The sequence below is a fragment of the Bos indicus genome, chromosome 25 (assembly GCF_029378745.1).
Source record: "Bos indicus isolate NIAB-ARS_2022 breed Sahiwal x Tharparkar chromosome 25, NIAB-ARS_B.indTharparkar_mat_pri_1.0, whole genome shotgun sequence".
Classification (NCBI taxonomy): Eukaryota; Metazoa; Chordata; class Mammalia; order Artiodactyla; family Bovidae; genus Bos; species Bos indicus.
This window is the reverse complement of record NC_091784.1, coordinates 19904420-19930805: the sequence shown is the minus strand read 5'-3', so window position 1 is coordinate 19930805 and position 26386 is coordinate 19904420. Positions and strand designations below refer to the sequence as shown.

At 39.7% G+C, this 26386-nt stretch overlaps 1 protein-coding gene across 2 annotated transcripts in view; it reads left to right on the top strand.

Moving 5' to 3' along the window:
* DNAH3 (dynein axonemal heavy chain 3) overlaps nucleotides 1-26386 on the top strand; it is a 254086-nt gene that overhangs the window by 111059 nt on the left and 116641 nt on the right. For both annotated transcript variants that reach the window (XM_070779177.1, XM_070779176.1), the window contains 6 exons: nucleotides 249-383; nucleotides 14813-14924; nucleotides 16502-16743; nucleotides 19317-19417; nucleotides 21744-21849; nucleotides 25452-25581. In XM_070779177.1, the coding sequence (XP_070635278.1) occupies nucleotides 249-383; nucleotides 14813-14924; nucleotides 16502-16743; nucleotides 19317-19417; nucleotides 21744-21849; nucleotides 25452-25581 (826 nt within the window). The remainder of the gene's footprint in view (nucleotides 1-248; nucleotides 384-14812; nucleotides 14925-16501; nucleotides 16744-19316; nucleotides 19418-21743; nucleotides 21850-25451; nucleotides 25582-26386) is intronic.

Here is a 26386-nt window from a genome sequence, read left to right as displayed (position 1 = left end):
CTAGTGTAATGACTGAAATAGCACAGACATTAGCTATTTGCTGACTTTTTAAATTATTGGGAAGAAACATCATGTTTAACAAATATTGTAGGAATTTGTATTTGTGGATAAGGTACATGATTTTGGTATAGGAAAACAGGTTTGGAATTTTCCAAGGATTCCTGCTATTTGTAGATTCCATTAAAAAAAATGTTGAGGTTATATATCTGATAATTTATCCTTTTTACATCTTGAATTTTTGTTAACAGGGAATTATATCAGATTTGTTTCCTGGAGTTATTCTTCCACAGCCAGACTATGTAGTTTTTATGGAAGTACTAAATGCGAACATCAAAAAGATGAAACTTCAGCCAGTACCTTGGTTTATTGGAAAAATTATCCAGGTTGGTTCCATGTACCTATGTGGAAATGTACCTGTTTATTGTTTGCTGAGGTCAGAAATCAGAAAGAACTATGGTAGATTGGAACTGAACTGATGGCAATTGGAAATTAGAGCTGGAGGTAGAGATGAAGACATTTAATAATCCATTGTGCCTTCAATTTTTATTTCTAGGAATTGGCGTTTAAAATCCAATATTTTTCGTATCACCATCTTCCCTGGGGTTTCTTTTTTTATTTTTAATTTAGGGATGAAATAGAACCTTTCGGAGCATTGTGCTTTGAATTAGTCAAGACTTCTTTGGTTCCCAATGATAGAATGTGAATGTGGAAGTCACTCAGTTGTGTCTGACTCTTTGCAACCCTGTGGACTATATAGTCCATGGAATTCTCCATGCCAGATACTGGAGTGGGTAGCCTTTCCTTTCTCCAGGGGATCTTCCAAACCCAGGTATCAAACCCAGGTCTCCCACATTGCAGGCAGATTCTTTACCAGCTGAGCCATAAGGGAAGCCCAAGAATACTGGAGTGGGTAGCCTATCCCTTCTCCAGGGGAGCTTCCTGACCCAGGAATCAAACCAGTGTCTCCTGCATTGCAGGTAGATTCTTTACAAACTGAGCTATGAGGGAAGCACCCTCCCAATAATAGAAATTCAATTCAAACTGTCTTATTCAATAAAAGGGAATTTACTCACCTAACTTGAAAAGTCCAGAGATATGTTGGCCTCAGGGGCATAGTAGGATACAGATTTTATTTAGATAATGAAATCAGGAATCCATCTCTCTTCATTTCTGGATTCTGCTTCTCTCTGCATGAAAAACTCATTCTCAGGTAGGCCCCCAGTAACCTCAGACTTAAATTATCTCATGTTCAAGTCCAGAAGGAAAAAGAACATCACTCTCAGAGTGTCCTCAGCGAAAAGTCTCAGGATTAGCTTTGGATGGTGTTGATAAAGTCACATGACCATCCCTGAAGCAATTACAAAGATAAGAAGGAGACAGTAATAACCCCACCTCTGCCAGAAGTGGAGATGGAGTCAGAGCCACCCAAGTCAAGTCATGTGGACTGAAGCATAAAGTGGTGGTTCCTCAGGGAAAATCAAGGTGCTGTTACCAATACATGAAAGAAGTGTCTCTACAGTCTCAATCTTGGAGAACCTTAGTGAAACTTCACCTAATTTCAGGTTTCCCTCCCTATGATCACTTTCTATGTAAAACTACCTTAAAGACATACACTGAATAATGTAAGTCTCAAATACACTTTTTCTGCAGAATCATGGAACAGAACTACAAGGGACCTTAAGTGCCATCTGGTGTTTGGCCCCATAAGAACACTGGCATCCAGAGAGGGAACAGATTTGGATTCATATAGACCTAGTTTCAAATCTCACCCCCTTCCATTTTTTGCTGTGATTTTAAGCAAGTTAGTTCAACATTCTGAGCCCCAGTTTCCTCATCTATAAAATAAAGACAGTAAAACCTTTCCCATAGAGTAATATTGAGACAAGAAATATGTAAACTGCCAGATATGGTGACTGATTACTGTATCATTGTCAACCCCACCATCTCCACAGACACGCAAAGCATCATCATTTCACAAAATCATATTGTTATTTAGAATCAAAGATCAAGGTTAGGACCCTGGTCTCTAGATTCTGAATCAGAATAAAATTTCTAGGAATAAAAATTTTTCCCAGGGCTTCCTTGGTGGCTCAGTGGTAAGGAATCCACCTGCCAGTGCAGGAGACACAGATTCAATCCTTGATCCAGGAAGATCCTACATGCTGCAGAGCAGTTAAGCCCATGAACAACAACTATTGAGCCTGAGTTCTAGGAGCCAAAACTATTGAGCCCATGTGCCCCAACTACTGAAGCCCACAAGCTCTAGAACCTATGCTTCACAATAGCAAAAGTCATCGCAACGAGCAGCCCACACACCACAGATAGAGAGTAGCCCTTGCTTGCTACAACTAGAGAAAAGCCCATGAAGCAACAAAGACCCAGCACAGCCAAAAACAAATTAATTAATTTTTAAAAATTACTAAAAAAAATTTCCCCTACTCTCTCATTAAGAATAATATTTTTCCCCACTATGTCATCAAGTGTGGTAGTTTTGACACAATTCATTTAACCCAATATTGAATCCCAATTATTCATTGGGATTTTATAGATGCACTATATATTATCAGTTCAGTTCAGTGAGTTGAGTCGCTCAGTTGTGTCTGACTCTTTGCGACCCTATGGACTGCAGCACTCCAGGCTTCCCTGTCCATCACCAACTTCTGGAGCTCACTCAAGCTCATGTCCATCAAGTCAGTAATGCCATCCAACCATCTTATCCCTTGTGGTCCCCTTCTCCTCCTGCCTTCAATTTTCCCCACCATCAGGGTCTTTTCAAATGAGTCAGTTCTTTGCATCAGGTGGCCAAAGTATTGGAGTTTCAGCTTCAGCATCAGTCCTTCCAATGAATATTCAGGACTGATTTCTTTAAGATGGACTGGTTGGATCTCCTTGCAGTCCAAGGGACTCTCAAGAGTCTTCTCCAACACCACAGTTCAAAAGCATCAATTCTTCAGTGCTCAACTTTCTTTATAGTACAACTCTCACATCCATACATGACTACTGGAAAAATCATAGCTTTGACTAGACAGACCTTTGTTGACAGAGTAATATTAAAAACAGCTTTTTAATATGCTGTCTAGGTTGGTCATAACTTTCCTTCCAAGGAGTAAGCATCTTTTAATTTCATGGCTGCAATCACCATCTACAGTGATTTTGGAGCCCAAGATAATAAAGTTTCTCACTGTCTCCATTGTTTCCCCATCTATTTGCCATGAAGTGATGGGACCAGATGTTAGTTTTCTGAATATTGAGTTTTAAGCCAACTTTCTCACTCTCCTCTTTCACTTTCATCAAGAAGCTCTTCAGTTCCTCTTCGATTTCTGCCATAAGGGTGGTGTCATCTGCATATCTGAGATTATTGATATTTCTCCCAGCAAATTGATTCCAACTTGTGCTTCATTGACCCTGGCATTTCCCCTGATATACTCTGCATATAAGTTAAATAAGAAGGTTGACAATATACAGCCTTGATGTACTCCTTTCCCGAGTTGGAACAAGTTTGTTGTTCCATGTCCAGTTCTAACTGTTGCTTCTTGACCTGCATGAAGATTTCTCAGGAGGCAGGTCAGGTGGTCTGGTATTACTATCTCTTTAAGAATTTTCCACAGTTTACTGTGATCCACATAGTCAAAGACTTTGGCGTAGTCAATAAGCAGAAGTAGATGTTTTACTGGAACTCTCTTGCTTTTTCAATGACCCAACAGATCTTGGCAATTTGGTCTCTGGTTCCTCTGCCTTTTCTAAAACCAGCTTGAACATCTGGATGTCATGGTTCACGTACTGTTGAAGCCTGGCTTGGTGAATATTGAGCATTACTTTGCTAGCGTGTGAGATGAGTGCAATTGTGCAGGAGTTTGAGCATTCTTTAGCATTGCCTTTCTTTGGGATTGGAATGAAAACTGACCTTTTCTAGTCCTGTGGCCACTGCTGAGTTTTCCAAATTTGCTGGCATATTGAATGCAGCATTTTCACATCATCTTTTAAGATTTGAAATAGCTCAACTGGAATTCCATCACCTTCACTAGCTTTGTTCCTAGTGATGCTTCCTAAGGCCCACTAGACTTTGCATTCCAGGATGTCTGGCTCTAGTGAGTGATCACACCATCATGGCTATCTAGGTCATGAAGATCTTTTTTGTACAGTTCTTCCATGTATTCTTTCCACTTCTTCTTAATATCTTCTGCTTCTGTTAGGTCCATACCATTTCTGTCCTTTATCGAGCCCATCTTTGCATGAAATGTTCCCTTGGTATCTCTAATTTTCTTGAAGAGATCTCTAGTCTTTTCCATTCTGTTGTTTTCCTCTATTTCTTTGCATTGATCACTGAGGAAGGCTTTGTTATCTCTCCTTGCTATTCTTTGGAACTCTTCATTCAAAGGGGAATATCTTTCCTTTTCTCCTTTGCTTTTCACTTCTCTTCTTTTCACAGCTATTCGTATGACCTCTTCAGACAGCCATTTTGCTTTTTTGCATTTCTTTTCCATGGGGATGGTCTTGATCCCTGTCTCCTGTACAATGTCATGAACCTCTATCCATAGTTTTTCAGCTACTCTGTCTATCAGATCTAGTCCCTTAAATCCATTTCTCACTTCCACTGTATAATCATAAGAGATTTGACTTAGGTCATACCTGAATGGTCTAGTGGTTTTCCCTACTTCCTTAAATTTAAGTCTGAATTTGGCAATAAGGAGTTCATGATCTGAGCCCCAGTCAGCTCCCGGTCTTGTTTTTGCTGACTGTATAGAGCTTCTCCATCTTTGGCTGCAAAGAATATAATCAGTCTGATTTTGGTGTTGACCATCTGGTGATGTCCATGTGTAGAGTCTTCTCTTGTGTTGTTGGAAGAGGGTGTTTGCTATGACCAGTGCATTCTCTTGGCAGAACTCTATTAGCCTTTGCCCTGCTTCATTCTGTACTCCAAAGCCAAATATGTGTGTTACTCCAGGTGTTTATTGACTTCCTACTTTTGCATTCCAGTCCCCTCTAATGAAAAGGACAAATATTTGTTGACTCACTTTTATCAGTTCCTGTACCACCCTTATTGTCTTCATTTAGACCCTCTGTATAACTCACTTTCAAGGTGAAAAATGTGTGTTAGTTGCTCAGTCATATCTGATTCTTTGCAACTCCATGGGTTGTAGCCCTGCAGGCTCCTATGTCCATGGGATTTTCCAGGCAAGAATACTGGAGTGGATTGCCATTTCCTCCTCCAGGGAAGGTGAAAAATAATGAGAACATAATCTTTAAAATAAAAAGCTTCATGTACTCCCTTTTTCTGAGAGATTCACAGTTTAGAAGGGAAGAGAAAACATGTCACATTAATGTAAATGACCAAAGCATTTCCATTTCAGCTATCATAGACTACTCATCACAGACAGACAAAACAATTAGAAAATTCAAAAAATGAGCTTCCACTTCACTATTGATTCTCAAGGGTAAGGGCTAAATTACATGGAAGGTCATTTGCATTTTACAGCATCTCTCCTGTCTCATAAAATACATTTTAATCTATTGAGAATTCAAATTAAGTCAGAGTAGCATTTAGGCCTTGAGAAAGGAAATTTCCAATAGAAATACAATTTGCTAAAATGACCCCTGTTTCCTTTTCTTCTTTAAAAGCAAGTAGAAATGGTGTAATGGAAAGATTGGCAGCATTGAAATCAGAGGCCCTGTGGTCAAATCCTGGTTCCACCACCGATGAGCTTGGGCAAGTCAGTTAACCTCTCTTGGGCTCAGTGTTCCCACCATTTAAAAGTAGTTAATGATGCCTGGTGGCTCAGTTGGTAAAGAATCCGCCTGCAAGGGAGGAGCTAAGGTGGCAGAGGAATAGGATGGGGAGACCACTTTCTCCCCCACAAATTCATCAAAAGAACATTTAAACGCCGAGTAAATTTCACAAAACAACTTCTGAATGCCGGCAGAGGACATCAGGCACCCAGAAAAGCAATCCATTGTCTTCGAAAGGAGGTAGGAAAAAATATAAAAGACAAAAAACAGGCAAAAGAGGGAGGGACGGAGCTCCATCCCGGGAAGGGAGTCTTAAAAACAAAGAAGTTTCCAAACACCAGGAAACACTCTCACTGCCAAGTCTGTGCCAAGCCTTGGAAGCACAGAGGGCAACATAACAGGGAGGAAAAATAAATACACAATTAAAACCCACAGATTACGAGCCCAATGGTAACTCCCCTAGAGGAGAAGCTGCGCAGATGCCTGCACCCGCCACTAGCAAGCGGGGGCTGGGCAGGGAGGCGCGGGCTGCATCGCTTAGAGTAAGGATCTGGCCTGAATGCCCTGAGCGCTATCTGAGCGAAATAATTTGGGCTACCAAACCAGACTGTGGGATAACTACCACGCGAAAAGCCAGCCCTAACCTAGGACACCGCCAGGCCCACGCACGGAACAAAGGACTGAACAGAGATAGCCGGCTGCAGACCATCCCCCTCTGATGACAGGCAGCCAAAGCCGGAAGGAGGCAATCACAGCCCCAGAGAGACATTATCTACAAAACTGTAAGCAGGCTTCTTTGCTAACTAAGACTTCTTGGGGTTCTGGACGGTCAACATCTGCCTGAGAAGGTGCACTGGTTGTACACCCAGAAAACCGAGCGGCAGGGAGGCGATAAGTCGCAGCAACCGCGCTCGCCAAACACCTCATCACCTGAGCTGCTCGGACCTGGGAAGGGCACAAAACGCAGGCCCAACCCAGTCTGCGCCTCTGAGGACTACCCGAGTGCTTGAACCTGAGCGGCTTGGACCTGGGAGGTGCAAGCAGCCCAGGGCCGACCACGGATGGTTCCCAGTGGAGCAACCTAGAGCCTAAGCAGTGTGGGCAGGGAGGTTACACGCGCCGTGAGCGGGGGCAGACCCAGTGTGGCTGAGGCACTGCGAGCGCATACCAGTGTTATTTGTTTGCAGCATCCCTCCCTCCCCACAGCGCAACTGAACAAGTGAGCCTAAAGGGAAAAAAAGTGTCCACCACCGCCCCCTTTGTATCAGGGCGGAAAAAAGACACTGAAGAGACCAGCAAACAGAAGAAGCTATAATAGAGGGAACCGCCTTGGAAGTGACAGGCAATAGATTAAAACCCTGTCGTTAGTACCAACTACATAGGAAGGGACCTAAAAATCTTGAGAAATATAAGCCAGACCAAAGAACTAGCCGAAAATGGACTGACCCCACAATACCCACAACACCAGAGAAAGTCCTAGATATATTTTTACTATTTTTACCATCATTCTTTCTTTCATTTTTTTTTATTTTTTAAAAAATTTTAAGTCTTCTATTACTCCTTTAATTTTCACTTTTATAACCTACTATTATTTTGCAAAAAAAAAAAAAGACCCTATTTTTTTAAAAGCAAACTTCATATATATTTTTTATAATTTTTGTGACCTTGTTTTTTTTTTCTTTTTCTCTTTCTTTTTTATTTTTTTTTCCTTCTTTAACACTGTATTTTTGAAATTCCAAACTCTAATCTAGATTTTTAATTTTAGCTTTTTGGTATTTGTTATCAATTTTGTACCTATATATTTTTTTATAATTTTTGTGACTTTTTTCTCTCTCTCTTCTTCTTTTCTTTAACATTATATTTCTGAAATTCCAAACTCTACTCTAGATTTTTTATTTATGCTTTTTGGTATTTGTTATCAATTTTGTACCTATATTTTCTTTATAATTTTTGTGACTTTGTTTTTGTTCATTTTTTTCCTCTTTCTTTTTCTTCTTCTTTTCTTTAACATTGTATTTTTGAAATTCCAAACTCTACTCTAGATTTTTAACTTTTGCTTTTTGGTATTTGTTATCAATTTTGTACCTATATTTTCTTTATAATTTTTTGACTTTGTTTTTCTTTCCCTCTCTTTCCTTTCCTTCTTCTTTTCTTTAACACTGTATTTTTGAAATTCCAAACTCTACTCTAGATTTTTAATTTTTGATTTTAGGTATTTGTTACCAATTTTGTACTTTAAGAACCCAATCTTCAGTACCCATTTTTTACTTGGGAGCGAGATTACTGGCTTGACTGCTCTCTCCCCCTTTGGGCTCTCCTTTTTCTCCACCAGGTCTCCTGTGTCTCCTCCCTAACCCCTCTCTACCCAACTCTGTGAATTTCTGTGTGTTCCAGATGGTGGAGAACACTTAGGAAATGGATTACTGGCTGGATCTGTCTCTCTCCTTTTCATTCCCCCCTTTTATCCTCCCAGCCACCTCTGTCTCTTTCCTCCCTCTTCTCTTTTCTGTATAACTCCATGAACATCTCTGAACGGTCCAGTTGTGGAGTGCACATAAGGAAGTGATTATTGGCTAGCCCACTCTCTCCTCTATGGATTCCACCTCATCTCATTCAGGTCACCTCTAACTCCCTCCTCCCTCTTCTCTTCTCCATGTAACGCTGTGAACATCTCTGGGTGACCCTCACTGTGGAGAAACTTTTCATCTTTAACCTAGATATTTTATCAATGGTGCTGTATAGAAGGAGAAGTTTTGAGACTACTGTAAAAATAAGATTGATAACTGGAAGCAGGAGGCTTAAGTCCAAACCCTGATTCCAGGGAACTCCTGACTCCAGGGAACATTAATTGACAGGAGATCATCAAACACCTCCATACCTACACTGAAACCAAGCACCACACAAGGGCCAACAAGTTCCAGGGTAAGACATACCAAGCAAATTCTCCAGCAACACAGGAACACAGCCCTGAGCTCCAATATACAGGCTGCCCAAAGTCACCCCAAAACCATAGACATCTCATTACTCATTATTGGACACTTCATTGCACTCCAGAGAGAAGAAATCCAGCTCCACCCACCAGAACACTGACACAAGCTTCCCTAACCAAGAAACCATGACAAGCCACCTGTACAAACCCACACACAGTGAGGAAACTCTACAATAAAGACAACTCCACAAACTGCCAGAATACAGAAAGGACACCCCAAACTCAGCAATATAAACAAGATGAAGAGACAGAGGAATACCCAGCAGGTAAAGGAACAGGATAAATGCCCACCAAACCAAACAAAAGAGAAAGAGATAGGGAATCTACCTGATAAAGAATTCCAAATAATGATAGTGAAAATGATCCAAAATCTTGAAATCAAAATGGAATCACAGATAAATAGCCTGGAGACAAGGATTGAGAAGATGCAAGAAAGGTTTAACAAGGACCTAGAAGAAATAAAAAAGAGTCAATATATTATGAATAATGCAATAAATGAAATTAAAAACACTCTGGAGGCAACAAATAGTAGAATAACAGAGGCAGAAGATAGGATTAGTGAATTAGAAGATAGAATGGTAGAAATAAATGAATCAGAGAGGAAAAAAGAAAAACAAATTAAAAGAAATGAGGACAATCTCAGAGACCTCCAGGACAATATTAAATGCTACAACATTCGAATCGTAGGAGTCCAGAAGAAGAAGACAAAAAGAAAGACCATGAGAAAATACTTGAGGAGATAATAGTTGAAAACTTCCCTAAAATGGGAAAGGAAATAATCACCCAAGTCCAAGAAACACAGAGAGTCCCAAACAGGATAAACCCAAGGCGAAACACCCCAAGACACATATTAATCAAATTCACAAAGATCAAACACAAAGAACAAATATTAAAAGCAGCAAGGGAAAAACAACAAATAACACACAAGGGAATTCCCATAAGGATACCAGCTGATCTTTCAATAGAAACTCTTCAAGCCAGGAGGGAATGGCAAGACATACTTAAAGTGATGAAAGAAAATAACCTACAGCCCAGATTATTGTACCCAGCAAGGATTTTATTCAAATATGAAGGAGAAATCAAAAGCTTTACAGACAAGCAAAAGCTGAGAGAATTCAGCACCACCAAACCAGCTCTCCAACAAATACTAAAGGATATTCTCTAGACAGGAAACACAAAAAGGGTGTATAAATTCGAACCCAAAACAATGAAGTAAATGGCAACAGGATCATACCTATCAATAATTACCTTAAATGTAAATGGGTTGAATGCCCCAACCAAAAGACAAAGATTGGCTGAATGGATACAAAAACAAGACCCCTACATATGTTGTCTACAAGAGACCCACCTCAAAACAGGGGACACATACAGATTGAAAGTGAAGGGCTGGAAAAAGATTTTCCATGCAAGTAGAGACCAAAAGAAAGCAGGAGTAGCAATACTCATATCAGATAAAATAGACTTTAAAACAAAGGCTGTGAAAAGAGACAAAGAAGGTCACTACATAATGATCAAAGGATCAATCCAAGAAGAAGATATAACAATTATAAATATGTATGCACCCAACATAGGAGCACCACAATATGTAAGACAAATGCTAACAAGTATGAAAGGAGAAATTAACAATAACACAATAATAGTGGGCGACTTTAATACCCCACCCACACCTATGGATAGATCAACTAAACAGAAAATTAACAAGGAAACACAAACTTTAAATGATGCAATAGACCAGTTAGACCTAATTGATATCTATAGGACATTTCATCCCAAAACAATGAATTTCACCTTTTTATCAAGCGCACATGGAACCTTCTCCAGGATAGATCACATCCTGGGCCATAAATCTAGCCTTGGTAAATTCAAAAAAATTGAAATCATTCCAAGCATCTTTTCTGACCACAATGTAGTAAGATTAGATCTCAATTACAGGAGAAAAACTATTAAAAATTCCAACATATGGAGGCTGAAAAACACGCTGCTGAATAACCAACAAATCACAGAAGAAATCAAAAAAGAAATCAAAATTTGCATAGAAATGAATGAAAATGAAAACACAACAACCCAAAACCTGTGGGACACTGTAAAAGCAGTCCTAAGGGGAAAGTTCATAGCAATACAGGCATACCTCAAGAAACAAGAAAAAAGTCAAGTAAATAACCTAACTCTACACCTAAAGCAACTAGAAAAGGAAAAAATGAAGAACCCCGGGGTTAGTAGAAGGAAAGAAATCTTAAAAATTAGGGCAGAAATAAATGCAAAAGAAACAAAAGAGACCATAGCAAAAATCAACAAAGCCAAAAGCTGGTTCTTTGAAAGGATAAATAAAATTGACAAACCATTAGCCAGATTCATCAAGAAACAAAGGGAGAAAAATCAAATCAATAAAATTAGAAATGAAAATGGAGAGATCACAACAGACAACACAGAAATACAAGGGATCATAAGAGACTACTATCAGCAATTATATGCCAATAAAATGGACAACATGGAAGAAATGGACAAATTCTTAGAAAAGTACAACTTTCCAAAACTGGACCAGGAAGAAATAGAAAATCTTAACAGACCCATCACAAGCATGGAAATTAAAACTGTAATCAGAAATCTTCCAGCAAACAAAAGCCCAGGTCCAGATGGCTTCACAGCTGAATTCCACCAAAAATTTAGAGAAGAGCTAACACCTATCCTACTCAAACTCTTCCAGGAAATCGCAGAGGAAGGTAAACTTCCAAACTCATTCTATGAGGCCACCATCACCCTAATACCAAAACCTGACAAAGATCCCACAAAAAAAGAAAACTATAGGCCATTATCACTGATGAACATAGATGCAAAAATCCTTAACAAAATTCTAGCAATCAGAATCCAACAACACATTAAAAAGATCATACACCATGACCAAGTGGGCTTTATCCCAGGGATGCAAGGATTCTTCAATATCCACAAATCAATGTAATATACCACATTAACAAATTGAAAAATAAAAACCGTATGATTATCTCAATAGATACAGAGAAAGCCTATGACAAAATCCAACATTCATTTATGATAAAAACTCTCCAGAAAGCAGAAATAGAAGGAACATACCTCAGCATAATAAAGGCTATATATGACAAGCCCACAGCAAACATTATCCTCAATGGTGAAAAATTGAAAGCATTTCCTCTAAAGTCAGGAACAACAAGGGTGCCCACTTTCACCATTACTATTCAACATATTTTTGGAAGTTTTGGCCACAGCAATCAGAGCAGAAAAAGAAATAAAAGGAATCCAAATTGGAAAAGAAGAAGTAAAACTCTCACTGTTTGCAGATGACATGATCCTCTACATAGAAAACCCTAAAGACTCCACCAGAAAATTACTAGAACTAATCAATGAATATGGCAACCCACTCCAGTACTCTTGCCTGTAAAATCCCATGGACGGAGGGGCCTGGTAGGCTGCAGTCCATGGGGTCGCTAGGAGTCGGACATGACTGAGCGACTTCACTTTCACTTTTCACTTTCATGCATTGGAGAAGGAAATGGCAACCCACTCCAGTGTTCTTGCCTGGAGAATCCCAGGGACGGGGAGCCTGGTGGGCTGCCATCTATGGGGTCTCACAGAGTCAGATACGACTGAAGCGACTTAGCAGCAGCAATCAATGAATATAGTAAAGTTGCAGGATATAAAATCAACACACAGAAATCCCTTGCATTCCTTTACACTAATAATGAGAAAATAGAAAGAGAAATTAAGGAAACAATTCCATTCACCATTGCAACGAAAAGAATAAAATACTTAGGAATATATCTACTTAAAGAAACTAAAGACCTATATATAGAAAACTATAAAACACTGGTGAAAGAAATCAAAGAGGACACTAATAGTTGGAGAAATATACCATGTTCATGGATTGGAGGAATCAATATAGTGAAAATGAGTATACTACCCAAAGCAATTTATAGATTCAATGCAATCCCTATCAAGCTACCAACGGTATTCTTCACAGAGCTAGAACAAATAATTTCACAATTTGTATGGAAATACAAAAAACCTCGAATAGCCAAAGCAATCTTGAGAAAGAAGAATGGAACTGGAGGAATCAACCTGCCTGACTTCAGGCTCTACTACAAAGCCACAGTCATCAAAACAGTATGGTACTGGCACAAAGACAGAAATATAGATCAATGGAACAAAATAGAAAGCCCAGAGATAAATCCACGCACATATGGACACCTTATCTTTGACAAAGGAGGCAAGAATATACAATGGATTAAAGACAATCTCTTTAACAAGTGGTGCTGGGAAAACTGGTCAACCACTTGTAAAAGAATGAAACTAGAACACTTTCTAACACCATACACAAAAATAAACTCAAAATGGATTAAAGATCTAAACATAAGACCAGAAACTATAAAACTCTGAGAGGAAACATAGGCAAAACACTCTCTGACATACATCACAGCATGATCCTCTATGACCCACCTCCCAGAATATTGAAAATAAAAGCAAAAATAAACAAATGGGACCTAATTAAACTTAAAAGCTTCTGCACAACAAAGGAAACTATAAGCAAGGTGAAAAGACAGCCTTCAGAATGGGAGAAAATAATAGCAAATGAAGCAACTGACAAACAACTAATCTCAAAAATATACAAGCAACTCCTACAGCTCAACTCCAGAAAAATAAATGACCCAATCAAAAAATGGGCCAAAGAACTAAATAGACATTTCTCCAAAGAAGACATACAGATGGCTAACAAACACATGAAAAGATGCTCAACATCACTTATTATCAGAGAAATGCAAATCAAAACCACTATGAGGTACCATTTCACGCCAGTCAGAATGGCTGCAATCCAAAAGTCTACAAGCAATAAATGCTGGAGAGGGTGTGGAGAAAAGGGAACCCTCTTACACTGTTGGTGGGAATGCAAACTAGTACAGCCACTATGGAGAACAGTGTGGAGATTCCTTAAAAAACTGGAAATAGAACTGCCTTATGATCCAGCAATCCCACTGCTGGGCATACACACTGAGGAAACCAGAATTGAAAGAGACATGTGTACCCCAATGTTCATCGCAGCACTGTTTATAATAGCCAGGACATGGAAGCAACCTAGATGTCCATCAGCAGATGAATGGATAAGCAAGCTGTGGTACATATACACAATGGGGTATTACTCAGCCATTAAAAGGAATACATTTGAATCAGTTCTAATGAGGTGGATGAAACTGGAGCCGATTATACAGAGTGAAGTAAGCCAGAAAGAAAAACACCAATACAGTATACTGATGCATATATATGGAATTTAGAAAGATGGTAACAATAACCCTGTATACGAGACAGCAAAAGAGACACTGATGTATAGAACAGTCTTTTGGACTCTGTGCGAGAGGGAGAGGGTGGGATGATTTGGGAGAATGGCATTAAAACATGTATAATATCATATATGAAACGAGTCGCCAGTCCAGGTTTGATGCACGATACTGGATGCTTGGGGCTGGTGCACTGGGACGACCCAGAGGGATGGTATGGGGAGGGAGGAGGGAGGAGGATTCAGGATGGGGAACACATGTATACCTGTGGCAGATTCATTTTGATATATGGCAAAACCAATACAATATTGTAAAGTGAAAAAATAATTAAAAAAAAAAAAAAAAAGAATCTGCCTGCAATGCAGGAGACCTGGGTTCAATCGCTGGGTTGGAAAGATACCCTGGAGGAGGGCATGGCAACCAATTCCAGTATTCTTGCCTGGAGAACCCTCATGGACAGAGGAGCCTGCTGGGCTGCAGTCCATGGGGTCACAAAGAGTCAGACATGACTGAGCAACTAAGCACAGCACACACAGCACAAGACATGCCTGAATGGATTAAATGAAATGACTTAGGTGAATGACTTCATGTTTACCACATGGAGAGGTACAGAGTAAATAGTATTTCTCATCCCTTAAATAATCAGAAATGCACACATATATTATTATTCATCCAAAAGATATTTAAGCAATAGATGAAAAAAATGACTGTAGCCCTCATTCCTTGTTGACTTCTGACTAATTGAAATTCTGGGAGGTTTGGAATGATTAACTTCTTACATGGTGTTCCCTCCCAGATCTACGAGATGATGCTGGTAAGACATGGCTATATGATTGTTGGAGATCCCATGGGTGGCAAGACCTGTGCTTATAAAGTGTTGGCTGCAGCTCTGGGTGATTTATACGAAGGTAAAACTCACATCCCTGACTTCCAGGAAGAACAGGTGTCCCCACTTAGTTGACTGGTTCCAGAGAGATGATGCTAGGCTGTTAGCTTTGCCATCCCTGGATTGTGACATTAGAGCCAGAAATAGAACATGGCACACAGGGGTCTGCAGGCAGAAAATAGAGGGAGAGCTTCTAACAGGGGGTTTTATGTGCACCATTAGGCTGGAGGAATTTTCTCAAATGCTGAACTGTGATTTCTCCAAAAGCTTCTCCGTGAGAGGGAAACTCCTGCCACTTGCCTGAACAAAATTGTTCTAAAAACAGATCACTGCATGGTTTCTGTTTTCTTTCCATTCCTTCTTTGCCTCTCTTTCTTTGTCTTCCCTCTCCCTTTTTTTCTGCCTCCCATTCTCCCTCCCTCCCCTCCACTCTGCTTCCCTCCCTCCCTCCTCCTTTCCTTCTTTCCTTCCTTTCATTTAATGTAGAAGATAAGGCCTCAGACTTTTGACTCAGACACAGACCTTGGGCAAGTTACTAAATCTATCTTTGCCTCTGTTTTCCCAGAGGCATCATTGTGATAATGGGATCATTGTGATAATTAAATTAGTTCATACAGATAAATAACTTAGCACAGTGTCTACTCAATAAACAAAAGCTATGTCTTTTGCCAGAGAAACAGTTTTGGGGGTTTTCCTTTTATAAAAACACAAAGCTGTGGTTTTGAAAAGCAGTGCCTCGCTCTGCCTGTGTTTACACAATCCCTTCCAGTGTGCTTTGTTTTAATATTTTTTGTAATAACGAGTTACTGTTGGATTTTTGAGATTTTTGTTTTCAGCACTGACTTGACATTAAAAACTAATTTGGGCATTTCCAACTTAAATAGTAATTTAGGTATTGAATATAGTTTAGGAAACTAAATGAAGAGAAAGGAGGCTACCCCGTTGTCTTTGCCTCAGGATTCTGCAGGAACAATTCTTTACTTAGTTCATGGTTCATGCACTCCAGTTTTTCCTTACTTTGAAGGATCATGTAAAAGTGTGGTTACTTTCTGTTATTACATATGATGTACCATCCATTAGCCTGTGTATTCCAGTTCGGTCCTGGTGCTCTATTCTCAGGGAACATTTATTGAGCAATGAAATAAGAGGTTCCAGGGCTTAGCTAGCCCTTCAGATAGAGGAAAAGGAAAGTAACCCTCTTTTACCTGTCAGTTGTTTCCTCATCTCAAGTCAAAACCAAGGTTCTAGGGTAGCCATGAAAGCCAGATACATAAAGAGACCTGATTATATGGCATCTGTCTCCTTTACTGCCCGAGTTATTTTAGGCCCAGACAGACTTTATTTAGATCTGAATGGCTCATTTGACTTGTTTGAAATGAGCATCAGAAGACAATATGGTGAGAAACTAATAGCTGTAATAACCTAACAATTTAAGGCATTGCCTATCCAGTTATTCCAATGTTTACACAGACTGAGTATAAATTTTATAAGGACTGTCCTTGGAAGGCATGCTGATAAATTTGACCTTTTAGATAGCATTGACTCTTATCTAAAGTTTCACCAGAAACTTTGTAACTTGTGTTGCACCTTCTTGTCCAGCCAAACAGATGGAAGAGTTCGCTGTGGAGTATAAGATCATTAATCCCAAGGCTATCACCATGGGGCAGCTGTATGGGTGCTTTGATCAAGTGAGCCACGAATGGACAGATGGTGTCCTTGCCAATGCTTTCCGAGAGCAAGCATCTTCTTTGTCTGATGACCGCAAGTGGATTATATTTGATGGGCCAGTGGATGCTGTTTGGATTGAAAATATGAACACTGTTCTGGATGACAATAAAAAGGTACCTTTCTGATACCACTTTTACATGGATGGGGAATAAACTCTTTTACTGAAGTGAGTGATTGATCAGGATATATAATGTATACACTTATTTACACTGAGAATAAATGCCACATAAGAAAGTAACAGTTATCAATTCATGAATTATACTTTTGTTTTTACCTATAGTGGGTAAGTTGAGTGTGTTTTGAAATACTGTTGTATAATTGTTAAAAGCCTTGGTTCTGGCTTTAAATTGGACTACTAGCTCTACAATTGAGCAAGTTGGGCAAGTCACATAACTTCTCTGAACCAATTTCTTCATTTGTTAAAAAGGTAGTAATAAAATAGGGGTGTTGCTAATTAAGATAGTCCATACAAAGCACCTGATATATGGGATGTATTTTGGTTATCCATTGCTGTATAAATAAAGATGCAAACTATCTTAATACTTAGTGGCTTAACTTTGCTCGTGATACTGTAGATTATAAATTTTGAAAAGGCTCAAAAGGGCTAAGCTAATCCTCATGATGTCATCTGGGGTGGCTAGGGCTAGAGGAGCCACATCCATGGTAGCTTCTTCACTCAGTTTTTGGGGGCTCTTTCCTCCTTGACTTGTCTGTCTCTCTGTAACTCTCTGTCTCTGTCTCTCTTTGTCTCTCTCTCTCTGCCTCTCTTTCTCTCAAATAGCATCTTATCCTCCAGGCCTGTCCATGTGACTTGGGCTTATCATTTGGTGGTCTTGAGTAGTGGCACTCCTTACCTGGTGGTTGATTTGCAAGAGGCAGGAAATTAAAATCTCTACTTGGAACTCAAACAGCATTACTTTCTCTGAATTTTGTTAAGTCAAAGAAGTCACAGAACCTTTCCAGATTCAAGGAAGTAGAGAAATAGATGCCACCTCTTAATGGAGGTGGGTGAGATCACACTGCAAAAGTACACGTGGGTTAGCAGACATTGCAGCAGTCTTTGGAAGATATGTTCTGCCTACTGCAGTAAGCGTAGTGGCAAAGAGCTTAGTCTCTGGAGCTGGACAGCCTGGGTTCAGATCCTATCTTACTACTCAGCAGTCACGTAACCTTAGAAAAGCTATACCTATACCTCAATTGCATCATCTGTAAAATGAGGATAATAGTGTCTGTGTTATAATATTGTTAGTAAGATTAGATAAATTAATATTTACAAACTGCTTATAATAGTGCCTGTCATGTAGCAAGTGCTATATAAGGGTTAAAATAAAATAATATTTATCACCATTTCAAAGGAAGAGGTTTTTTTATTTTATTATATTCATTTTTTTCTTCTGTTTATTTATTTATTTATTTTACTTTACAATATTGTATTGGTTTTGCCATACATTAACTTGAATCAAGGGAGATTTCTTACACTGACTATACTGCCTTATCAAATCCAAATATATTTTCCAACTGCATTTACATTTTGCAAGACTGAGTCATGCTCAACAATGGAAAGCTTAATTATCCAAATTACACACATATACTAGTAATAGCATGTTCATAATTTTGATTATATAACATAAATATAGAAGTGAGTTTTATTCCATGATATGGGCTATGTTATGTAAACTAATTGTATACATGTATTGGTTGATCTTGAGATCAGAAGTATAAAGAGTCAGTGAAATTCCTGATGGCTCTTCTCAGCTCTGAATGAAATCAAACTACTGTCACAGCTATGGGTCTATTTTACTTTTCTCGATATTCAGAGATGACACTGTTAGTGGTGTTAGTCCGTAACAGCTGTGACCTTTCTGGGGTTGCAAGTAATGACCTGATTACAGATATGTTTGATGTGGGTCAGGTAATTTGCAAGAAGCTCTTTAGACAGAAACTTAGGAGGAGAAACATGGAGCAATGGAATTTCTTCTTTTCCCCTGAGAGACCAAGGCCTCAAGCCATCTTAGGACTTAAACATCTCACTTTAACCCATGTTGGGAAATGAGAAGCAGTGCCACAGACTTAGTGTATATACTCAGAGGCTGTCCTGTATATTTGCACTACTTTCTGTAGGGATATACATGCTAAACACTGGGGCTTCTAATGATCTTTCCATTTCAAAAATGATTTGGAGATATTCTTATCACTCTAACCCTAGACCAGTCCCTGAGGCATTCCAGGAGTCTTTGTGGGAAACTTGAGAAAATAAAATAGGATGCCAGTGTGCAATTAAGTTCTGTTTTAAACACTGAGGAAGGAACCATTAAACTAGCTGTAATCTGATAATTTCTAGATTCTTCATCTAAGGCTGCCATTCAGTGGTTCTCTGACTTCCCTATTTAACATTACATCTCACCAGACACAGGATTCTCCAACTCTCCAAAGCATTTTCATCCTTGTATAGCCTATATATTTTGCCTATCATCTGTTCTTCCCAGCAGAATGCAGACCTCAAGAGGACAGGAATTTTTTTGTCTGTTTTATTCTGCACAGCTAGCATCGTGCCTGGCACAGAGTAGGTGCTCAAGAAACATTTGTTGAATGAATTCAAACCATCTCTGTCTCCACTGAGGCCTTTTATTTGCAGATAGATTTCAACACATTTGCTGCCCTCTACCCCTCTGCTTTGTACTTTCAGCTGTGTTTAATGAGTGGAGAGATTATTCAGATGAGCCCTAAGATGAGTCTGATCTTCGAGCCAGCTGACCTGGAACAGGCCTCCCCAGCCACTGTGAGCCGGTGAGTCAGCTTGCATGGGCCCCCTGAGGTAAGGCAAAGCCTCACTAACCTTAAACAGGAGGAAAAGCCACAAATATGATTAAATTCTAGCAGATCACCTATATTACCTTTTGTCAGACTTTGTCATAAAATCAGTCCTCAATACAAAATCAGGCAAACACTTTGGATAAGATGCTTTTGAACTGTGGTATTGGAGAAGACTCTTGAGAGTCCCATGGACTGCAAAGAGATCCAGCCAGTCCATCCTAAAGGAAATCAGACCTGAATATTCATTGGAAGGACTGATGATGAGGCTGAAACTCTAATACTTTGGCCACCTGATGCAAAGAACTGACTCATTTGAAAAGACCCTGATGCTGAGAAAGATTGAAGGTGGGAAAAGAAGGGGATGACAGAAGATGAGATGGTTGGATGGCATCACCAGTGCGATGGACAAGAGTTTGAGTAGGCTTGAGGAGTTGGTGATGGACAGGGAAGCCTGGCGTGCTGCAGTTCATGGGGTCGCAGAGTCAGACATGACTGAGTGACTGAGCTGAACTACCTCCTAAAGTTGAACCTTCATATACCCTATGGCTGAGCAATTCTGCTTGTGAGTATATACTGAAAATAAACTTGTGCCCATGTACAACAGGAGACATGTACCAGAATTTTCAGAGTAGCACGATTCACAATAACACTTAGAAATGACCCAAATGCCTATTAATAGGAGAGAATTAGAAAGTATAATAAAATCACAGAAGGTAGTATTTGTATGTCATTCAAAATAAGTGAACTGTACTGATAAGTGTCTTTATAGATAAGTCTTAATAAAATTAAAGATAAAATCTAAGCAGTATTATATATAAAAGTAAGCCTGTAGGGCTTTTCTGGTGGCTTAGTAGTAAAGAATCCACCTACCAATGCAGGAGACATGGCATTGAACCCTGATCTGGGAAGATCCCACATGCCCCAGGGCAACTAAGCCCTAGTGCCTCAACTACTGAGCCTGTGCTCCAGAGCCCAGGAGCCACAACTACTGAAGCCTGCATGCCTAGAGCCCACGCTGGACAGCAAGAGGGGCCACTGCAATGAGAAGCTTGTGCACCGCAACTAGAGAGTAACCCCTCACTCGCCACAACTAAAGAAAAGCCTTCACAGCAACGAAGACCTAACCCAACCAAAAATAAATAATAAATACTTTTTAAAATGCAAGAAAAGTAAGCCTGTAATATTACATGCAGCATAGTATCCCCTTTTAAATTATTAAAACCAACTAAACAATTAAATATGTGTATGTATATAAAACCATAAGAAAATAAGAAATCAAAGGACCAGTGAATGTGAGATTCAAGATTCTGTGTAATCTAGGTGGGGAAAGCCAGGGGGATAGGATAAGGGAGACTTTATAATTAGATAAAGGTTATTGTCAAAACCGTAGCTTCTGTCTGGGTGTTGGGTTCATGGACACTGATTACATTATTGAAAACAATTAACTAAGAAAGGTCATGCATGGGCTAATGATGAGTGTGCCAAGGATAATAATCCAATCATGTGCCTCCCAGTCCACAACAAATAAAATAATAAAATAAAAATAAGCTCACATTCCCAAAGGCAATGTAAGGGAGTAGAAAGAGCACATGGCAAGTTAGACCAACCTGGGTTCCCACCTTGAACACACCATTTGCTAGCTGTGTGACCTCTTCCAAGTCAATAAGCCTCTCTGATCTAGTGTCTCCTCATGTCTAAAGTGTAAACCATAAAGAGGAATATTTAGAAATGAAGGCCTTAAGACTTGGCATAGTGGCTGACACATAGTAGGTGCTGAATAAATGGTAGCCAGTGTTAGTAACAAAGAGGAGTGTGCCTAGATATAACAGAATGGGGAAAAACTTGCTAAATACAATGTTACATGTCAGTACATGGTAATGTACTAACATTATGAAAATTATAATAGTAGTTTTCATTAAGAGTGTTCCATATGCTAGACATAGTGCCAAATTCTTTACTGGCCTTTCATTTAACCATTATAATAATCTTATAAGCTGCTTATTTTTTATATTCTTCAATTTACAGACAGGGACTCAAATTCAGAGACAGAAAAGAAATTTTTCCGATGTCACTCAATTAGTAGGATCTGGGGCTGAGATTTGAATACAGGTCTCTGATTCTCAAGACCCCACTCTTAGCACTGGTCTCAACACTTTCCTGGCAAAATCTGTGCATCTTTCCTTTGGCTTGGAGCTGGTGAAGGTCTGTGCTCCAGCCCAAGCTCCAGCCTATTTACCTCACCCCTACATGCTTGGGAGCCCAATGTGAACCAGGATGGCCCTCTGTTTGTGCTTGCCAGGTGTGGGATGATCTACATGGAACCCCATCAGCTAGGCTGGAAGCCCCTGAAGGATTCCTACATGGATACCCTGCCTTCCAGTCTCACTGAGGAGCACAAGGAATTGGTGAGACCCTCTGGTCCCTTTCCTTTCTGTCCTTCCCTGTCTCCCGACTCCTCATCTCAAAGGCCTTCTAGGATCGTTTTCACATTCATAATTATGGAAGGCAAGGAGGGGCAGGAAATTCCCTGATTGTCCCCAATTACCTTGCTTTCTGGCTTCTTGCCATTATTATTTTATTTTATTTTGCATGTGGAGCTGGAATTGTGTAGTCAATTTCTGCTTTCTCTTCCATCTTCTCCATTACTTTTTGACTCCTCAGTGGAGAATTCTGGCGCTTGAGAAATGTTCTATATGATTACTGGGATGTCACCCCTTGACCCTTTGCCCACCAGCAGAAATGCCTCTGGAAGTTGCTCTAGAGGTGTACCAGGTTAGGAAGATCTGTGTTCTTCTTTTTCCTGCCACTTCCCATCCCCTGTAACCTAGACTCCATACCTCCTAAATCTAGGGAGCTAAAACCAGTGAGAAATTCTCTTAGTGCAGCTAGCAAGAGTGTCCATTTTCTTCTTCCTTCCCTAAAAGAGGTGTGAATGTTCAGGTTAGATTAGAACACACGCAGATGATGGAAGTAGAAAGGAAAAATGAGTGCTTATGGTACTTTTTGCCTTTTGCTGCATTAACAGGGTTGCCTAGTAAAGTTTCCCATGGAAGAAGCCAAGAAGGATTTGAGTTAGATTCTCTTCTCACTGTAGAAATGCTCTGGGGATCTGCGTAGGGTGGCCCCTTTCCTATCACATTTGTATACATGTACTATGTACATGTCTGTATATACATGTATGTACTGTATACATGTACTATATACATATATATAATATACATATTATATTTATATATAATGTTTATTTACAGACACATGTCCAGATGCATAGTCAGAAGCCAGTCTACACATGCACAGGAAGCCTTCACAGATTTCCCAGTGTCCTCAGTAGTCTAACTTCTTACCAGGACTTCTGAGATTGTGATTCCACCCAGCCTGCCCCTCCAGCCTCATCACCTACACTCCTCTCAGGCTCAGCTTATTACCTTCCAGCCCTGGGGTCTTGTTTCCATTCCTAGAAAACCCCAGATTTTACCTTCTCGAGGTTTTTGCACTTTTTATTCCTCTTTCTGGAAATCTTGCCCCATTTAGTCTCATAAGGGTTGATTCACCTTTGCCACCCAGGTCTTAGCATAAAGCCCCGCTTCTCCAAGAAGTCTTCCCTGACTACCCTATTAAACCCTTCTTGTTTTATCCAATTGTAATACATTTATTTGTTTCCTGCTAGTACATTGCAGGATTTGTAAATACTTAAGTCATTTCCTTGCTTGTTTAATTATTTATTGTCTCCCCTGCCCCTGAGACTGTAAACCATGAGAACAGAGACCTTGTCTCTCTTGTTCATCATTTATCCTTAGTGCCTATCACACTGCGTGTAGTAGATGCACAATAAATACTTGTTGACTGAGTACCACATATCCAAGTACTCATACACAGTCATTGTTGTTGTTTAGTCACTTAATCGTATCCAACTCTTTGCAACCCCATGGACTGTAGCACACCAGGCTTCCCTGTCCTTCACTATATCCCAGAGTTTGCTCAAACTCATGTCCATTAACTTGGTAATGCCATCCAACCATCTGATCCTATGTCACCCCCTTCTCCTCTTGCCCTCAATCCTTCCCAGCATTAGGGTCTTTTCTAATGAGTTGGCTCTTCACATCAGGTGGCCAAAGTATTGCAACCTCAGCTTTAGCATCAGTCCATCCAATGAATATTCAGGGGATTTCCTTTAAGATTAACTGTTTTTATCTCCTTGCTGTCCTAGGGACTCTCAAGAGTCTTCTCCAACACCACAGTTCTAAAGCATCAATTCTTTCGCACTCAGTCTTCTCTACAGTCCAACTCTCATATCTGCACATGACTGCTGGAAAAACCATAGCTTTGACTTTATGGACCTTTGTCAGCAAAGTACTGTTTCTGCTTTTTAATACACTGTCTAGGTTTGTCATAGCTTTTCTCCCAAGGAGCAGGCATCTTTTAATTTCATGGCTGCAGTCACCATCTGCAGTGATTTTGGAGCCCAAGAAAATAAAGTCTGTCATTGTTTCCCCATCTATTTGCCATGAAGTGATGAGACCGGATGCCATGATCTTAGTTTTTTGAATGTTGAGGGTTTTTTAATTTATTTTTTTATTGAAGGATAATTATTTTACAGAATTTTGTTGTTCTCTGTCAAACCTCAACCTGAATCAGCCATAGGTATACATATATCCCCTCCCTTTTAAACTACTCTTCCATCGAATGTTGAGTTTTAAGGCAGCTTTTTCACTCTTATCTTTCACCTTCATCATGAGGCTCTTTAGTTCCTCCTCACTTTCTACCATTAGGATGGTGTCATCTCCATATCTAAGATTGATAATATTTCTCCCGACAATCTTGATTCCAGCTTATGATTCATCTACACCAGCATTTCTCATGATCTACTCTGCAGATGTTAAATAAGCAGAGTGACAGTATACAGCCTTGATGTTCTCCTTTGCCAATTTTAAACCAGTCCATTGTTTCATGTCCGATTCTAACTGTTGTTTCTTGACCTGCACACAGGTTTCTCAGGAGACAGGTAAGGTGGTCTGGTATTCCTATCTGTTTAAGAATTTTCCAGTTTGTTGTGATCCACACAGTCAAAGGCTTTAGCCTAGTCAATGAAGCAGAAGTAGATGTTTATCAGGAATTCTCTTGCTTTTTCTATGATCCAGTGAATACCGGCAATCTGATCTCTGGTTCCTCTGGCTTTTCTAAATCCAGCTTGTATATCTGGAAGTTCTTGGTTCATGTACTGCTGAAGCCTAGCTTGAAGGATTTTGAGCATTACTTCCTAGCCTGTGAGATGAGTGCAACTGTGCCATAGTTTGGACATTTTCTTTAGCATTGCCCTTCTTTGGGAGTATACATAGAAAAGCATCTATACATTTATATATGCACACATATCCACATATAATCACCTATGAGTGTATTTATTTAATGATGACCTGCCTACTTACAAAAAAAAAATAACAAGGTAATTTTCAGTAGGAGTCACAAAGTTTAAGAGAAAACACTAAAGAGGAGAAAATCAAGTAATTTCTTCTGAAGAGTAAGTGGGTAGGGAGCAGAGCCAAGAGATAAGAATCATCATACCCACGAGTAAGTATGTACATACATACATACATGTGGGGAATTACTGAAAATAAGCCCAGACCTCTCAGTGTCCACTTTCTACAGGAGTCCTGCCTTATAAATGCCAGTCAGTCATTTCCAAATCAGTTGTTTAGAATTCCTAACATTTTTATATAGAAAAGTCATATATAGTGGCTCCTGGAACCTAAAACTGTTTCATGCATGCTGTAGCTGACCCATAGTGGCTTCCAAGCTTTTCTTCCATATTCAGCTCAGTAGAACGGGAGGAGTGGGCATAGTCAGTGGACTGCACGTTAAATAGAAACTGGGGGCACAGGTCTTGTTGCCTATGGATTTTCTTCACTATACCTAGACTCAAAAATTATCAGTAGTCTTATCTTCAGCCTCCTTGAGGTGTACCAAGTTCTTAAACACACTTGTTAACGTCAAATTTTACTTGTACTCTTAGGTCAATGACATGTTCATGTGGCTTGTCCAGCCCTGCCTTGAATTTACTCGCCTTCATTGTAAATTTGTGGTCCAAACATCTCCCATCCACCTTGCCTTCTCAATGATGAGACTGTACTCCTCTCTCCTTGGTAAGTACTTCCCTACAATTCTTAAGCCAAACAAGGGTATGCCTTGGCTATTTTTATGCTCCCACCCCTGCTAGTCCCCCTAGAAGTTACAATGAGACCAGCATTTTGGTCAAGAACAAACAAGTCTTTTGAGTGTACGTAGTAGAGTTTGCTGGAAAGAGTCCATATATTTTGGCTTAATCTTTCGTTGACTTCCTGGGTATTCTTGTGCAAATTAGCCCATTTTTCCTCAGGCTTAGATTCTTCCAGACAATGGGAATAATCATTCCTGTTCCTCTTTACCTATCAGGGACAGCCTGGAGGAAAATGAATTTAGATGGCATGTGTAAATGTGTGTCAGAAAAAAGATTCTGAAAAGAGTAAAATAAGAAGTTGTCCCCAAGTTAAAAAATTTACATTACAAAAAATCTGAATTCACAAAACAAATACATACACTATAAGAAAACTGATCATTTTAGTCTCCAAAACTATGGAACTACTCCAGGACATGGAGAACCACTGGTTTAAATGAATCATTGTTTTAAATGTCCTGGAGAAGTTCTCTATAGCTGTCTCACACAAATCATATTTCACAGAATTCTACTGGAAATGACAGAATATATGTTAATTTGGAGAACTTTTCAGTTCAGTTCATGTGTCCGACTCCTTGCGACCCCATGGACTGCAGCACTCCAGGCCTCCCTGTCTATCACCAACTCCTGGAGTTTACTCAAATCATGTCCATTGAGTCGGTGATGCGATCCAACCAACTCAGCCTCTGTCATCCCCTTCTCCTCCCACCTTAGCATCCACATATAAGTGATAT